The 13,072-nt window shown below is 51.8% G+C and overlaps 1 protein-coding gene across 1 annotated transcript in view; it reads right to left on the reverse strand.

Annotated features, from left to right (window-relative positions):
• The window catches only part of csmd2 (CUB and Sushi multiple domains 2), a 2,254,685-nt gene that overhangs the window by 212,289 nt on the left and 2,029,324 nt on the right, over nt 1–13,072 (reverse strand). Inside the window, exons 38-39 of the mRNA XM_038801178.1 lie at nt 11,951–12,069; nt 11,439–11,508 (exon numbers count right to left, since the gene is read on the reverse strand). Of these exons, the coding sequence (XP_038657106.1) occupies nt 11,439–11,508; nt 11,951–12,069 (189 nt within the window). The remainder of the gene's footprint in view (nt 1–11,438; nt 11,509–11,950; nt 12,070–13,072) is intronic.

Consider the following 13,072-nt stretch of genomic DNA (forward strand, 5'->3'; position numbering starts at 1 on the left):
CAACTTAAGGGCCTTCCTATGCTGCTGTTAGGAGTTAACAATTAATGGTGAGGTCTAGGCCGAGCAGCCAGCCTGGCAAATTTCCCTGTGAGAACTGAGGACATGCAAGGTGGGGGGCGGGGGCTCCCTCTTAAACATGGGGGAGCTCCCTCTTAAACATGGGGGGGGGCTCCCTCTTAAACATGGGGGGGGGCGGCTCCCTCTTAAACATGGGGGGGCGGCTCCCTCTTAAACATGGGGGTGGGGCTCCCTCTTAAACATGGGGGTGGGGGCTCCCTCTTAAACATGGGGGGGGCTCCCTCTTAAACATGGGGGGGGCTCCCTCTTAAACATGGGGGGGCGGCTCCCTCTTAAACATGGGGGTGGGGGCTCCCTCTTAAACATGGGGGGGCTCCCTCTTAAACATGGGGGGGCTCCCTCTTAAACATGGGGGGGGGCTCCCTCTTAAACATGGGGGGGCTCCCTCTTAAACATGGGGGGGGGTCATTGTGCAGATAATCCAGTGCCTGGTAAAATTCAGTCCACAATAACTGGCAGAGTATCTTCCTATTTATGCACATTAAAATGAAGGTGAAAAATTTTGGCCGTGCTTCTCCGCACTCACGCCAGTTCGGAGAATAGCGGGCCGCGCATATTTTCACGGCGACGCCGGTCCGACTCCCTCTCGCTATTCTCCGAACCCCGCACAAACTACACGTCGGCATTCCCGGCAAAGGCCTCGAAAGCCCCTCCGACACGACCAGAATCGCAACTTATTGGCCCCCGGCTATTCTCCGGCCCGGATGGGCCGAAGTCCCGACGTCATCACGCAATGTTTTCACGCCGGCCAACACACCTGCTTTTCAAGTTCGTCAACCAGTCATGCTGGCTGACGAGAGCTTTGAGTAGGTGAGCGCACCGCTCAGCGCACTGCTGGAGTCTGGCCACAACGGGGAAGGCATCCCCGAGAACGGGAGGGGGGTCCAGAGCGGGGGGGGAGTGGGGGAGACGGAGGGGGGAGTGAGGGAGACTGAGGGGGGGGAGTGAGGGAGACTGAGGGGGGGGAGTGGGGGAGACTGAGGGGGGGACTGTGGGAGACGGAGGGGGGACTGTGGGAGACTGAGTGGGGGAGACGGAGGGGGGAGTGGGGGAGACGGAGGGGGGAGTGGGGGAGACGGAGGGGGGAGTGGGGGAGACGGAGGGGGGAGTGGGGGAGACTGAGGGGGGGACTGTGGGAGACTGAGGGGGGGACTGTGGGAGACTGAGTGGGGGAGACGGAGGGGGGAGTGGGGGAGACGGAGGGGGGAGTGGGGGAGACGGAGGGGGGAGTGGGGGAGACGGGGGGGGAGTGGGAGTGGGGGGGGTAGGGAGAGAGTGAGCGAGTGACCCGTCCAACCCCGGTTACAAAATGTCTGCCACCATGCCATGGCGTGCCGGTCACGAGGACAAGGCCGCTGGTTGCCCTGTGGCTTACGGCCACAGGCCACTGACGCACCAGTGAAGAGGACGTAGTTAACTACCCGTTGGATGCAGAACGTGACCAGGGGTTAGGTTGCCCGCGTATCAGCAGCGCGACCAGGCCACCGGGACACACTGGTATCCCGTGGCAGGCGGCTGCCGAGGTGTCAACTAACCTCCGTCTAACATGTCCCGTTTCTCTGCCCCCCACCACCCTTCTGTAGGTTAGCACAATGTCTGCGAACGGAACGGCTATGTTCTGCGCAGTGGTTGGCGCCGCTGCACTGCATTTGGAGATGCAGCAGCATCCACAGCCACAACCCGCAGTGGATGCAGGGCCAGCTGCAGCAGCAGAGGGAAGGGCCGAGGAGTTGCCAGTCGTCGAGCAGCATGGGGAGGAGGAGGAGGGAGAGGAAGAGGAAGAGGAGAGAGTGAGGGTGCAGCCACAGCGCCAGAGGCGACAACCAAGGCCGAGGGTGTACCGTGCCCAGATCTCTTTCCTAACAATGACGGACATCACCTGCAGGAGGAGACTCCGGCTGAGTAGGCAGACGGTGACACATATCTGTCACCTCGTGGCGCACCTCGCCCCACGTGGAACGGGGGGAGGACACGCGATCCCGGTTGCCATCAAGGTGACGTTCGGTCTTAACTTCTATGCAACCGGCTCCTTCCAGTCTCCGAGCGGGGACCTCTCCAGGATCTCCCAGTCATCGGTCCACAGGTGCATCCGACGCCCTCTATGCCATCGCGGACCGCTACATCACCTTTCCCGAGGACCGAGCAACTCAAGACTCACGAGCTCGTGGATTTGCCAGCGTGGCCGAGATACCGATGGTGCAGGGTGCAATTGATTGTGTTCACGTCCCCATGCGCCCGCCTGCAGGGGACAGGGAGGTGTTCACAAACAGGAGGGGGACATACACCATGAATATCCAGGTGGTATGCGACCCCCACATGACGTTCATGAACGTCTGTGCAAGGTTCCCAGGGAGTGTGCATGACTCCTACATACTGGCGCAGTCGTACATCCCTGCGATGTTTGAGGGACGTACACCCCGGCTGAGGGGCTGGTTGCTAGGCGACAGGGGTTATCCGCTGAGGTCTTGGCTGATGACGCCTATATGGAGGCCTCAGAGCAATGCGGAAACCCGATACAACGAGGCCCATGCAGCAACCAGGGGTGTGGTGGAGAGCTGCCTTGGCTTCCTGAAGATGAGTTTCAGGTGCCTGGACCGCTCCGGAGGGGCCCTGCAGTACCAGCCCGACAGGGTCGCTCGCATTGTTGTGGTCTGCTGTGCGCTGCACAACATCGCGATGCAGAGGGGAGATGACCTGCTGCAGGAGGCGGAGGGAGAAGCCAGTGGCAGTGGTGCCAGCACAGAGGAGGAGGAGGAGGAGAGGGAGGAGGAGGCTGGCGGAGTGGCGGGCGCAGCACGCAGACACGACCCAGGTGCTGGTGATGTCCAGGAGGCGGCACGACGGACCCGGCGAGGACGGCGGGCACGCGACGCCTTGGTGGCAACACGGTTCACGCGTCGTATGCGACGTCCCCGCTGAACACCAAACCACCACCTGCATCGCTAGTCGTGCAGAGGGTCAACACACAACTGCCACCACCACAGCCCCCCCCCACCCCCTCTCAGTGTACACTGCTTCACTTCGACATCACCCTTACCACTGTGTCCAGACGGTATGGGACAACATTGATGGCTGTGACAGCGGGTGTGATCAGTGCCATGTGGAATGATGACAGCCCGCTCTGCGAAGAGCTGTGAGCTCAGAATCGTTAGAGAGAGTCTGACCCATGGCAATAGCTGAACCATCCACCTTGGTGGCCGCTGAGTTCATCACGGACACTCCATCACGTGCCCGCGTGGGCTAGCTGTGGGAGGGGGTGGGGGGGAAGGGACTGCACACCCGGCACCGAAGTTTCACCGCTCGTCAACCCCAGCGACACTCGGTCACCATCACGATTCCTGTGGCTGTGGAACAATCACACGGTATTACAAGTAAGGTGGAACAGTGCGTTTGATGTGAACAATAATTTACAGGTGCCCTAGCCCCTACAACTAAACTGTGCCCTTCACCCGTGCCAACTTACCCAGTGTCTCTCTTTGTTGCCTTACGGGCCCTACCACTACGTCTAAGTGATTCCCCAGATGATACAGCAGGAGTGGAGGAGGACTGCTGCGAATCGTCCCCTTCGACTTGTTTCTCCTTCGGCAAGCGTTTCCTGGGGCGACCCGGCCTTGATGGGCCAGGCTGCTCTGCGGGCGTCTCGGGTGACGTTGTGCCACCCTGCTCTGCCTGCTGCCCACCCGATGCACCAGAGATGGGACGGGGGGTGGCCGAGAATTCCGGGACGTCCCATGATGGAGTTAATGGGACGGGCCCCGAAACCTCCTCCTCCCTCGGGGAGCCCGGTGGCCCCCGGGCCTCACTTTGAGACAGAGGTGCGAGCGGAGAGGTGCCCCGTCACGCCACCGACACCTGGCGCTGCCAGTCCTGGAGGCCTGCAACGGTATCCACCAGGATCCGAAGGTTTACAGAGACGGAGTCCAGGGAGTTAGACATTCCCGCCAGGGACTGTGCGATCTCAACCTGTGAGTGCACGACGCCATCCAGCACATGTGTCAAGCGGTTGATGCTCTCCGTGACTGACTGCTGGGACTGTGCCATCGACTGCTGGGACTGTGCCATCGACTGCTGTGACTGTGCCATGGCGTGCTGCGACTGGGCCATGGCCTGCTGAGACTCGGCCAAGGTCCGCAGCGCGCCGGCAATATCGTGTTGGCTCTGGCGCATTGCTGCCTGTGAAAGGGCAACCCTGTCCAGGGCCGATGATGACGCGTGCACATTAAGCCCAACGCCTTGCATAACCTGACCCATTGCCTCCACCGCGGATGCCACCCGTGCGGTGTCGGCCTGGGTTGCTGCCATGAGTGGCACCACTCCCTGTTCATGGACGCAGTTCGACTTCTCTAACGGCGTCTGCAGAGTCTGGAAGACAGCCCTCATCCCGTCATTGTGTCCCTGGGTTTCTTGATGCATCGGCTGTGCGGGTGGGTTGAGAAAGTCCAGGAACTCGGAAAATGTCTGGGAGCCAGCTGCATGCTGGGCCTGGCCTGGCCTCCGCCAGTCCGGGCCCTCGGCTGTTCCGACCTCCACCTGCTGTACCTGCTCAGCTGTGATGTGCGACCCAGACTGTGACCCAGGAGCCTCATCACTAAATAGGCCAACCGGGGTGAGTGTCTCTGGGATAGGGGATGGTGTGGGAGACAGCAGTGCCGCAAGCTCGAGGTCATCTTGGGTTGACGCCTCCTCTATGTCATCGGCCCGCTGAGAGGCCGCAGGGCGTTCGTGGGCCATTTCTCTCTCTTGCTCTCTCGCCGCCCTCTGGGCGTCACAGGGCCATCCATTTGGTTTTGTTCACACTGAGCACCGATCTTTGTTCTTCTATTAACACATTCTGCTATCTTCCCTTACGTCACTTACAGCATCTACTTTAGGTCAGATATTCCATTTTTGGAGACTCTAATCTCCCTCTGGAGCTAGATCGCAACAGCTTTTCGGTCCTCTTGTGGTCGGAAAATGGGATGCAATTCAGAGTTCCATGTCATGCAAATTTCTGCATGGTGAGGAATACGAGGGATTCCCAAGGAATCCTGCTAGTGGGCCCCCATCTTGTGACCCAAACCAATCTCCTCCCGGGACCGCTGTAAAAGGGGACCCCAGAGAGACCGGGTAATAGGGAGACCCCCCAGGTCCCTGTAATAGGGGGACCCCACCTAGAGACCCATGTAAAGGGGAGACTCCTCAGAGGCCCCTGAAATAGGGGAACCCCCACAGCGACCCCTGTAATTGGAACACATTTGCAAGGACCCCTGTAATAGGGGGACTCATCACAGGGATCCTTGTAATAGGGGGGACCCCCGACAGGGACCCCCTGCCTAGAGGATCCCGGAAGAGGGTTAAGTGCAGTGAAATCACAAGCATGAGTGATTGGAATGCACTTACATCTGTTCACAAACATTGCAGTTTATCCAATTATACATAGAACATACAGTGCAGAAGGAGGCCATTCGGCCCATCAAGTCTGCAGCGACCCACTTAAGCCCTCACTTCCACCCTATCCCGATAACCCAATAACCCCTCCTTTTTAAAAATAAATTTAGAGTACCCAATTCATTTTTTCCAATTAAGGGACAAATTAGCGTGGCCAATCCACCTGCCCTGCACATTTTGGGTCGTGGGGGAGAAACCCACGCAAACACGGGGAGAATGTGCAAACTCCACCCGGACAGTGACCCAGGGCCGGGATTGAACTTGGGACCTCGGCGCCGTGAGGCAGCAATGCTAACCACTGCACCACCGTGCTCCAATAATTCCTCCTAAACTTATTTTGGTCACATAGGACAATTTATCATGGCCAATCCACCTAACCTGCATGTCTTTAGACTGCGGGAGGAAACCGGAGCACCCAGATGAAACCCACGCAGACACGGCGAGAACGTGCAGACACTGCACAGACAGTAACCCAGCGGGGAATTGAACCTGGGACCCTGGCGCTGTGAAGCCACAGTGCTCGTCACTTGTGCTAACTTGCCACCATTGGGTCACTGAAGCACGAAGGGTTATGAATGGATCAAAGCTGCAGATGGTTTTCTCAAGCTGTCAATCACAGACCACGGCTGCGATCTTTTGGCCACGCTGTGCCAGAAAAGCATCCTGCCTCGGTGCACCGTGGCCCGTGAAAGTCGGGAGACTCCACTCCTGGGATCCATCCGGCTCACAATGCCTCGCGGGATTCAATGCAATCTCTCAAGACATTGCAAGAAGAATACCGCCCATAATGGGCGGCATTACTTTTTGGAAAATCTGCAAATTAGACCGAGGCCATAAGCCTTACTCTAATGTGCAGATTCCCGAGGTGCCTGAGGCTTTCAGTCAATCCCTTTGCCTCGTAGACCTCAGGCAAGTGCTGTTTGGTACTGGTCCCCAGTAACAAGGACCAGATTGAATGGCACTTGTGAGGGTCGCCAAGGGGATTGGAGCCCCCAGGTGCAAGCCCTTTGGGTAGAATGGTGCCCTGGCACTGCTGATGCCAACTGGGTACCCTGGCAGTGCCAGCCTGGCACCGTTACCTGGGTACCATCTTGGCTAAATTGCACCAGCAATTTTCCTTTGCTTTTCAACTATGAATGGCTTGCAGATAATGATCTGTGGGAATGCAGGCTCAGCTGCTTTCCTTCGAGGAATGGACACATGGAGCTGCAAGGTAAGTATTGCATTATAATGCTTCCCACTGATCCTGTCTAGACTGCTCTTTATCACCCAGATACGGTCTCTTTTCTGGAAGGGGGGGGTCGGGGGGTTGGGTCTGTGAGGGGGTGTCTGTGTATGGGGGCAAGCCTGTGGAAGGGGTTGATTTAGGCAGGGGATCCCTCTGAGGGAGTCCCTCTATTACAGGGGTCCTTTTGGGGGGTCCACTATTACAGGGGTCTTTAATGGGTTCCCAATATTACAGGGGTGTCTGTGGGGAGGGAGGCATGGGTGGGAGAGGTGTGGGTGGTGGTCTGCTCAAGGAGGCATGGACAGGCAGTGCATTGTTTGGGGGGGGGGGGGTGGCCCTTGGATGGTCTCTACCAATGTAGCCTTGGATTGGTGGACCTTGCGGTGGGCCAAGGAGGCAACCGTTACTCCCTTGGCCCACCATGAGGTCTGCCATGCCAGAGCCAAGCTAGTAGAGGCCATAAGTGATCCGCTCCCATGTGATTCCCAGAATCATGGAAAGCCAGTGCACAGGGCGCCGAGCATACTAAATAGATGCAAATGTGTCATTAGGACTCATTTGCATTTATTTACATGCTTCTGCTGGTGTGTGGCGTGAACCTTGTTCCTGCTGCCAGCTGGAGGTCAGAGCATCGCGATTGGCTCGTCGCCCTGTGTCAATCCAGATTTTGCACCCATGCCCATTTCTCCGTCCCATCAGGAAACGCGATCCGGGCGCCCCGGGCCGAAGAATTCCATCCAGTAGGTGTGTTGTTTATAATTTTCTAATATTCCTTTGATTATGGAAAAATGCAATCAGATTGGAACATCAAAATTGTAACTCCTCTACAGGCCAGTCACTCTAACATCTCTCTTGAGAAAATGCTGTAATCCATTTTTAAGGAGGTCACAGCAGCATACTCAAACCATCTTAACAAAACATGGTTTTGTCAAAGGGAAACAACAGTAGCAAACTCAGCCCTGTCAACACTAACATCTGAGGGCATGTATCAAAATTGGGACAGCTGTTTCATAGACTAGTCAAGCAGCAGCCGAACATAGTTATGCTCATGGAATCATACCTTGCAGACAATGTATCGGACATCACCATCACCATCCCTGGTGTGGCCTGTCCTTCCAGGTCAAGACATTAATAAATTGTTAGGTTTGCTTACACAGGTGGCTGGGGAATGTGAACTTACGTATTTGATCAAAATAATGAGCTTCTGAAGAGGATAATGATTTGTTAACTGCCTATTCAAAAAATGTTTCATTTATTTTGACAGGTGTATGCACTTCTGAAGATAATAATGTTTTCTAAGTAGCTCATCAACTAATGTGTGTTCATTTCAACTAATTGATGAACTACAGAAGAGGATAATGGCTTTTAGAGTTTTTATTCAATATTTTTGTTTACTTTGACATATTTATGAGCTTCTGAGAGTGTTCGTTTAACTGCCTTACAATGCAATGTTTGTTTTGTTGAAATATTTATGCCCTTTTCACAGACTTCCAAACTTAATTATTATACTTGTGAATTATGTTTATGATGGATGCTGGGTAATAGGGTTGGGGAGATTGACAAGAAGTGGAAATGCTGGGGTGGGGGCAGCGGTGGTGAGCAGAGCGAAGGAGTAAAGGGGTTAAAGGGTTTAAAGGGTTGAGATAGGGAGGGGGTGACATATTAAGGGTGTGAGGAAGGTGAGGGGGTAAGGAGGAATGAGGGGATGATGTATAATCAGGATAGAGGGCTGGAGGTAAAGGGTCAGGGAGCATGGGAAGAGTTAGGTGCAAGTAAGAGGGAGTGAATTGGCTGATGGGGTGGGGGTGTAAGCATGTAAGGTAGAGGTAAGGGTGGATGAGGTGGAAGATAAATGGATAAGGGAGAGTAAGGATCTTAGGACAGAGAAGGGGTATAGAATAAGAGGGGTAAGGGGGCTGAGGGGTGTTTGGAGTGAGGGGGCTGTATTGTTGGGTGATAGAGTGAGGGGTGATGAGATGGTAAGGAGTAATGTGTGGGTAAGGGCAGGTGAGGTGTGGTGAGAGTTTAGGGGCAAGGGTGGTGAGGGGCATAAGGGTGAATGAGATGTGGAGAGAGGGTGAAGTATAAGGTGCGGTGAGAAGGGGTGATGGACGTGGAGAGTTAAGAGATGGTGACAGGGGTAGGAGTGAGGGGGAAACAGAAAACAGAGACAGGCCTTTTCACCCAGCTTCCTTGGCATTAACCCACTTCCATCCCAGCTTGCGAACTTCAGGCCACCTCCACCATTCCCAGACGAAGGTCCTGCCAGTCAGCACTGGCAGGTGTGTGTGCGTTGTGTATTGCTTGCATCTCTGTTGTAAAAGTCCTTTACGAATGAACCAACTTTAAAAATGGCTGGCCCTCAGATACTACAGGTGGCCTTAGGCTCAGCATGGGGTTTCTGTCCCCAGTGGCAGCAAATCCTGCCCTCTAGAGCTGCTGGCCAATTTGATTGGTCAGCGGTTCTCGTATTCCCAGCAACCCCAGAATTCTGTAGTGGAAGGCAGTATGGATCTCAGACTCAGATTAGTCCTGGAATTTTGGCCGGGGAGAGATCGGCCATCTTTGCGAGGGAGCGAAGATGGGTGGGGGGTCGGATTTTGCAGGCCAATTGGGGGAAGGCACAAAAAAGATGGAGGGATGCTCCCTTTGCGAAAAGGGCACCTCCCCAATGGAGGTCAGGAAGTGACCTGCCCACACTTGCTTGCCTATCCCCGTCAGCTGCATTATGGCATGAGCAGTGTAATATTTGGGATAATTAACTTGTTAACAAGCTCAATGGCCAGTTAATGTAATTTTTAAAATAGCAGGTGGGCTGCCAGGTTCGCGACTTTATATCATCATGCCAATTTCCACATATAAAATCCCAGCCAATTACTACTCACTACTTAGGACTCACCAGTCCAAAGATGTGCAGGTTAGGTGGATTGGCCAGGATCAATGCCAGGGGTTACAGGGATAGGGTGGGGAGTGGCCCTAGGTAGAGTGCTCTTTCAGAGGGTTGGTGCAGACTCGATGGGCCAAATGGCTTCACTCTGCACTGTGGGGTTCTATGGACACTTTCACATCCAGGTAACCACAGAGCGGCTTGGTAGTACAGTGGCTAGCACAGTTGCTTAACAGCTCCAGGGTCCAGGTTTGATTCCCGGCTTGGGTCACTGCCTGTACGGAGTCTGCATGTTCTCCCTGTGCCTACTTAGGTTTCCTCCCACAGTCCAAAGATGTGCACGTTAGGTGGATGGCCAATCTAAATTGCCCTTCGTATCCAAAAAGGTTGGGTGGAGTTACTGGGTTACGGGTTTAGGGTGGAGGTGTAGGCTTGGTAGGGTGGTCTTTCCAAGTTCCGGTGCAGACTCGATGGGCTGAATGGCCTCCTTCTGCACTGTAAATTATGTAAACAGCATCATTCAGGAATGTAGCACTGGCCAGCCCACTCAAAGCATAGTTGTATAATTCTGGTGCCAATGATCGGATGGTGGTGTCCAATATCCTTCAGCATATCAGTACCATGCTGCATGAAAAACTAGGCATACTGTATTGTCATTTTCACATCAACATTTTCCAAATTGCCCAAAGATTACAGGATAGACTCAGGCCAGTTTACCCACCCAGTTTACATTGGTCCTCCATGTGAGGATAAGCACCAAACATTCTCACATTATCCAGCAGCCATCTTGTTTGAATAGATTTCAGAGACTAACCAGTCTTATGCACAGCTTGTTATACTCTGTGAATGAACTGAAGAGCTAAGGAACATGCAATATTTGATAAGCAAATGCTAAATGCTTCACAATGTGCCCATATGTCAAAAGACCTGTTTAATCATCTCAATATTAGGTGAAATTGCATCAGGTAAACCTCCTTTCTGGCACAGGGGAAGCAAACCACTGTAGTATCTTGTCAAGCCAAGGATTCCAGGGTCTGCAGCACTCTCTCAGGGCATGGTATCTGAAGAAGAAACTCCTTCTCTAGCTAGATAACCCAGCTTCTGTGAGAAACACATTTTCCAGAGAGACAATTCAAAGTGCAGCCATAATCACAGCAAATAAAAATTGCTTGTTTGAGGATAAAAACAAAAAAAACAACAGTACAAGAAGATTCCGGGTGTCTGGAGACTCAGTTAGAAATCCTCTCTCTGTTCAAAAACAGCTATTAAGTTAAAAAATAAACTATGGTCAAATTATAGTTCTATCAATGGGGAAGGGCATTCAACTCGAGTGCACTCATTCAAACCAGGGAAAAAAACATGTCATCAAAACATCTCAAAATACTTGACAATCAACAGATTACTGTGAAAGTGCAGTCACTGCAGCAAAGCACAGTAGCCAATTTGAGCACAGAAATGGAACACAGGCCAAAAATGAGCTGAATGCGTAGTTAAGCTCTTCTTAATTGAGCAGGAAATAGCAGGTGCCAGTCCTTCTTCAGGTAATGCTGTGGGATTATTTTGGTGGACAATCCTGAATATTGCTTCTCATTATCTTTGTAATCTAACACTGAAGCACAAGTTCAATATTGGGACTTGAACCCACAAATAACAGATTCAAAGACAAGAATGCTACTCAATTAGCCAAGCTCGAAGTTCCAGTGATAATTGGTACTTCTGAAGCAACTGGATTTCAAAAAATAAAAAGGCAAAGAGCAAACAACAAAATCAAGCATGAATACAATATTTGCCATGGTGCAATTGTTGCTGGATTCATACCAATGCATAGTGGTGGTGGATAGTTCCATCGACGCACTGTTCCAGGCATGCAAGAAATGTGCGAGTGTCCCTATAAGAATAAAAAAGAGTAAACGATCTTTGTTCATTATTACTCATGTTATTATTCACTCCATAATCCCCCACCCCTGTGTGATGTTCTTTGCTTTCTGAATGAGGATGGCTTCGAAGTGTAGTGTTTCACAAAGAACATCAAGCTAAGTTTTGAACAACGCTAATTTATTTACACTACAATTAAACAGATTCAACTTGCTAAGATATAAAAGTTAACAGATTCACTAAAACTATTATTTTAATTACAGAGCTCCTGATAACATGACTAGTCTCTATGTCGCCCAACAACCTTCTCCCCGAATCAAGAGTATCACGTGATCCACATGTACGCGCTTGTTCGCCATCTAGTGGTTGGATGCTGTTCCAGTAAATTGTTAACCCTTCGTTATTCTTACAATATACATATTGTCACCCTCTGTCTTACTGCATAAATTAATTACCTGCAACTGATAACCTGGTTCACATCGAAAGGACACAACGTCATTGATTAGATATCTCTCACCAGCCTTCACACTATTGGCAGGAACCAATGGTTCTGGACAACTGGTCAGCCCCACAGCTACAAAATAGAGAAAGAGAACAATTGTTGAAGGACATGTTTGGTCTAATAATGACAACAATATGAATTTATGGCACAGTTATCACAGCTTTAGTTCCAATTAGTTCTGTGATTCCATGTAATCTTTGTTGGTCTAGATCACAATGTATTTTGGTGGCGTAACAAGTGGAATGGAATGGTTCCCCACTTAAGCCTCACCCGTCGCTGGCAAAGCCAGCATTTGTTGTCCATCTTTAATGTCCTTGAACTGAGTGGCCTCCTAGACCATTAGAGGGAATTTAAGTGCCAACCACATTGCTGTGGGTTGGGAATCACGTGTCGACCAGGACAGATTAGAATTTCTTCCTGAAAGGGCATTAGTGAACAAGTTGGTTTTCTTATGACAATTAATGATACCTTCATAGTCCCCATTACTGAGTCTAGCTTTCAATTCCAGATCTTGAATTGAAAATTATAAATTAATTCAAATTCCGCAAGCTGACATGGTGGAATTTGAACCCATTTTCCCAAAGCATTAGCCCAGGTTGCTGGATTACTAGATCAATAACATTACCACTTCCATCTCTTCTAATAAAAAAGATTTCCAACTGAGGGGCCATTTAGTGTGGCCAATCCGCCTATCCTGCACATCTTTGGGTTTTGGGGCTGATACCCAGGTAGACATGGCGAGAATGTGAAAACACCACATGACAGTGACCCAGGGTCGGGATTGAACCCAGGTCCTCAGCGTCGTGAGACAGCAGTGCTGACCACTGCCACCCCTTTCTCTACCATTTCTGACCCTGATGAATCAGAGTTTTAATGTCATATTTGGACCTAAATATTGACTTAATTACTTTCACTGTCATTAGCTCCAACACGATCGATGTAACCAGCATAATCGCAGTGCACACTGTTATAATGAGGGGAGAGGCTTTGACAATCTGTTCTATTTCCTCCATTCCTCCATTGGTGGCAGCACGGTAGCATTGTGGATAGCACAATCGCTTCACAGCTCCAGGGT

Source organism: Scyliorhinus canicula, chromosome 1 (genome assembly GCF_902713615.1).
Source record: "Scyliorhinus canicula chromosome 1, sScyCan1.1, whole genome shotgun sequence".
NCBI lineage: Eukaryota > Metazoa > Chordata > Chondrichthyes > Carcharhiniformes > Scyliorhinidae > Scyliorhinus > Scyliorhinus canicula.